General features: G+C 45.4%; 1 protein-coding gene across 1 annotated transcript; it reads left to right on the top strand.

The window, feature by feature from the left end:
* Positions 1 to 497: 497 nt before the first annotated feature.
* On the top strand, positions 498 to 3,734 carry LOC147945171 (uncharacterized). The gene is made up of 6 exons (XM_087511354.1): positions 498 to 651; positions 1,105 to 1,592; positions 1,733 to 1,924; positions 2,556 to 2,984; positions 3,104 to 3,308; positions 3,358 to 3,734. The coding sequence occupies exons 1-6, from the start codon at positions 498 to 500 to the stop codon at positions 3,732 to 3,734; spliced, it is 1,845 nt and encodes a 614-aa protein (XP_087367480.1).
* The last annotated feature ends 205 nt before the right edge of the window (positions 3,735 to 3,939 follow it).

Below are 3,939 nucleotides of genomic sequence, written 5' to 3'. Positions count from 1 at the left end.
TGGACCGTCCGTACAAGTCCATGAGCCCGATCACCAAGACTTGAATAAGAGGCCGAGTGTCTCCACTACAAAGGCCCATGAGAAGAGAAGGATCGAGAAGACATCTTGTAGCCGTTGGAGTCACATGTTTCCTTAAGGGAAACCTCGAGATGTCACTATCACCATAGGGAATCGTCCTCTCTCTCTCTTTGTGTCGTTATCAAGCTTGTAAAGGGTGTAGCCCTAGTATTATTTTCTATTTAAGGCTTCTAGCCGACATTGTAATACAACTATTCTAATAGAATCCCTTTTCTCCATTGTTCTCTTTGTTCAACCTTATCTCTTCTCTTCTCTACCTACTCAACGATCCACTCTTACCATACCAAACTCATTCTCCACTCTTGTTCCACTTAAACCAACATGGTATCAGAGCAAGTTTTCCGATCCACCACTCTCTAAACTCACTCATCCTTTACTCTCTTTCTTTTACTCTCTAGAAGACTATACTCTCTCTCGCCATGGAAGCCGCAAAGGCGATAGTTACTCCGGTGGTTCTTAAAGGCGCTAACTATCTCTTGTGGAAAAGAACCACAAAGACCGCTCTTAGTGGTCGGGGGCTCTGGATTCATGTGGAAACAAACCAACTCCCTAAGAAAGCCAACAAAGAAGACGGTAAAGAAGAAAAGGAGGAAGACAAGGAGGCTGAGCTCGAAAAGGAAATCAAATGGTTCCAAGAAGATCAGACCGTGCTTGCTATCCTCCAAAACTCGCTAGACGCGCCCATCTTAGAAGCCTACTCGTATTGTGAGACGGTGAAGGAACTATGGAACACGCTAGCTAATGTGTACAGGAATGTTACAAGTGTGTTTGAAGTTAAAAAGACTATTAACAGCCTACATCAAGAAGACTTGGAGTTTACCAAGCACTTTGGGAAGTTTCGGTCGTGATGGGCCGAACTCGAGATGCTCCGGCCAAGTACCATCGATCCGGCGATACTGAACGAAAGGAAGGAGCAAGAAAAAGTCTTTGGACTGCTTCTCACCCTCAACCCTGCATTCAACGACCTCATCAAGCACATACTCCATGGTGACAAGCTGCCTACTCTCGATGACGTATGTGCTTAAGTTCAAAAAGAACAAGGGTCTCTCGGCCTTTTTAGTGGAAAGGGTGAGCTGGTTACAGCCAACAAGGGGGTATACAGGCCGGATGAGAGGAAGACTGTGGTGTGTGACCACTGTAAGAAGAAAGGTCACGTGAAGGACAAGTGCTGGATCCTTCACCCACATCTCAAGCCGGCTAAGTTCAAGGCGAATCTATCGCATGAAGGTACAAGTGGTCAAGCACCCGGAACGGTGAACCAGGGAGAGACGACGGCGATGGCTGCATCCTATGGAGACTATGTGAGAAATTCTGACTTGGAGGCTCTCATTAAGTCCATTGCCGCACTCAAAGATTCCGGTACCACCTTCTTTGCTTCTAAACCTAGTAAAATGCTTGTCATTGACTCCGGGGCTTCTCACCATATGATTAGCTACCCGAGTCTATTAGACAATATACAACCGGCTCTAGGTAATGTCGTTATTGCTAATGGAGATAGAATTCCTGTGAAAGGCGTTGGTAACTTGAAATTGTTTAAAAAAACTCTAAAGCGTTTTATATGCCGAATTTTACTTTTAATCTCCTATCGGTTAAGAAAGCAACTAATGACTTGAATTTTTATACTGTGTTTGGTCCTAATAGCGTTCATTTTCAGGATATTAAGACCGGAAAGATACTTGGGGAAGGGAATGGAACCGGAGATCTTTATATCTTAGAGAAGACTTCACAAAGTCCCTCTAATTCTATCTCTCTTACCTCTTGTCTCTCTTCTAATAATAATAATGCACTGTGGCATGCTAGGCTAGGCCATCCTCACTCTTGTGCTCTTGAGTTGTTGTTGCCTAATGTTTCTTTTAATAGTTCTGGTTGTGAGTCGTGTATTCTTGGAAAACATTGTAGAACAGTGTTTCCTAAATCTTCTACTATTTATAAAAACTGTTTTGATTTGGTTCATTCAGATGTTTGGACATCACCATGCTTGTCTAGAGATAGCAACAAATATTTTGTGACATTTATTGATGAGAAGTCAAAGTATACTTGGTTAACATTGTTGCCCTCTAAAGATCGCGTGTATGATGCATTCATAAATTTCCAAACCTATGTTACTAATCATTTTAATGCCAAGATCAAAGTACTTAGGTCTGATAATGCAGGAGAATACACAAGTCACAAGCTTAAAGAACATTTATCTAGGCACGGCATTCTTCAACAAACGAGCTGTCCATACACTCCTCAACAAAACGGTGTGGCGGAAAGGAAGAATCGGCATCTTATGGAAGTGGCTAGGTCGATGATGTTCCATATGAATGTACCAAAGAGGTTTTGGGGAGACGCAGTTATGACAGCCTGCTACCTTATCAATAGGACACCAAAAAAAATCCTAAGCGACTTAACTCCATTTGAAGTTCTTACTAAGACTAAACCTTCATTAGACCATTTACGAGTATTTGGCTGTGTGTGTTTTGTCTTAATTCCAGGAGAACAGAGGAGCAAACTCGATGCAAAGAGTACCAAGAGTGTGTTTATTGGCTATTCCACTACACAAAAGGGCTACAAGTGCTATGATCCAGTCAACAGCCGCATGTATGTGTCTTGAGACGTCAAATTCATGGAGGATCAAGGCTACTATGAGACGAAGGACTGGAATAGCCTCAAAGACCTCTCACAGTCAACTACTGATTGTGCAACAAACCTTCGGTTCCTCCTCGATCATCTTGGTGTTACCAAACCACCATATCCCGAGGCGTCTCTACCAAAACCACCATCCGATGGGCCTACAATATTACCGGAACCTCCGGGAACTCATGATGCTTCTCCTTCCCGTTCGGAGGAAACCATTCAAGAGCCAAGAGAGACCCAATCCGAAGGAGCCTCGACTACACCTCTTGATCTATCACCTGACGATAGTACAGCTGAGACAGGCCAGCCCACACCATCTCCACCACCACTTCGGCGCAGTGAACGTTTAAAATAACCGCGGCGTAGTGAAAGATTAAAGAATCAACGAGTCTACTACAACAATCAGGCTGTCTCCCACCCTATTCAGGCCGTGTGTTCGCTTGACCTTATCTCCTTGGATCATGCTGCCTTCCTCGGTAAGCTTGATGAGAACTTTGTTCCTCAAACCTACGAGGAAGCTAAGCAATATAAGGAGTGGCTTGATGCGGTGAACGATGAAACAGCGGCTATGATCCGGAATCGAACTTGGGACGAGGCTGATCTCCCTAAAGGTAAAAAGGCTGTCAGCTCCAAGTGGGTGTTCACTATTAAATACCTTAGCACTGGAGAAATCGAGCGTTACAAAGCTCGCTTGGTCGTACGCGGCTTCACTCAAACCTATGGGCTTGACTATACGGACACCTTTTGATGGAACCCGGGACGATGACCAGCATACGGACACGGACGAGGACCGGAGCGCGCAAGGAACCGTGGACGCGACTGCGTCCGGAAGTAAACGGCCCTCAACCCAAGCACCGAACCTGATGCCCGGAGCTACGACAAGGAGTCGGACCGCAGCTAGGACCGCAAGGAAGAAGTGCCTCATCTTTGTCCAAGCTTTCGTCCAGGAACAAGCGGAACTCGACCGCGTCCCCAACCGACCCGACGAGCAGCCAACCGAGGCTCTTCTAACGGTCTTCACCATCTCACAAGGGTGAAGACCTCCAAGTCATTAGGGAAAGTAGTACTCTTTTTCCCACCTTGGGTTTGTCCCTACGTGGTTTACCAAGGGGGTTTTAACGAGGCTATGGACCCTAGTGCATGGCCATGGACCACTTCGGCCGCGTGGCCATTCTATCCTTAGTTTTATTTCTCTTTTAAAAACTATGTCTTGAACGCTGCGTTTTATCTCCACCCACGTGT

Source organism: Camelina sativa, chromosome 4 (genome assembly GCF_030686135.1).
Source record: "Camelina sativa cultivar CO46 ecotype springtype chromosome 4, ASM3068613v1".
Lineage (NCBI taxonomy): Eukaryota > Viridiplantae > Streptophyta > Magnoliopsida > Brassicales > Brassicaceae > Camelina > Camelina sativa.
The sequence above is the reverse complement of the archived record's forward strand: the minus strand, read 5'-3'. Positions and strand labels throughout refer to the sequence as shown.

Bases quoted from the DNA above. Each gene is read 5' to 3' on its own strand.
- LOC147945171 (XM_087511354.1), top strand. From the start codon at position 498: ATGGAAGCCGCAAAGGCGATAGTTACTCCGGTGGTTCTTAAAGGCGCT. The intron at 652-1,104 runs GTAAAGAAGAAA...TATGTGCTTAAG, and splicing joins GAAAGCCAACAAAGAAGACG to TTCAAAAAGAACAAGGGTCT. The intron at 1,925-2,555 runs GTTTCTTTTAAT...TCTTAATTCCAG, and splicing joins TTGAGTTGTTGTTGCCTAAT to GAGAACAGAGGAGCAAACTC.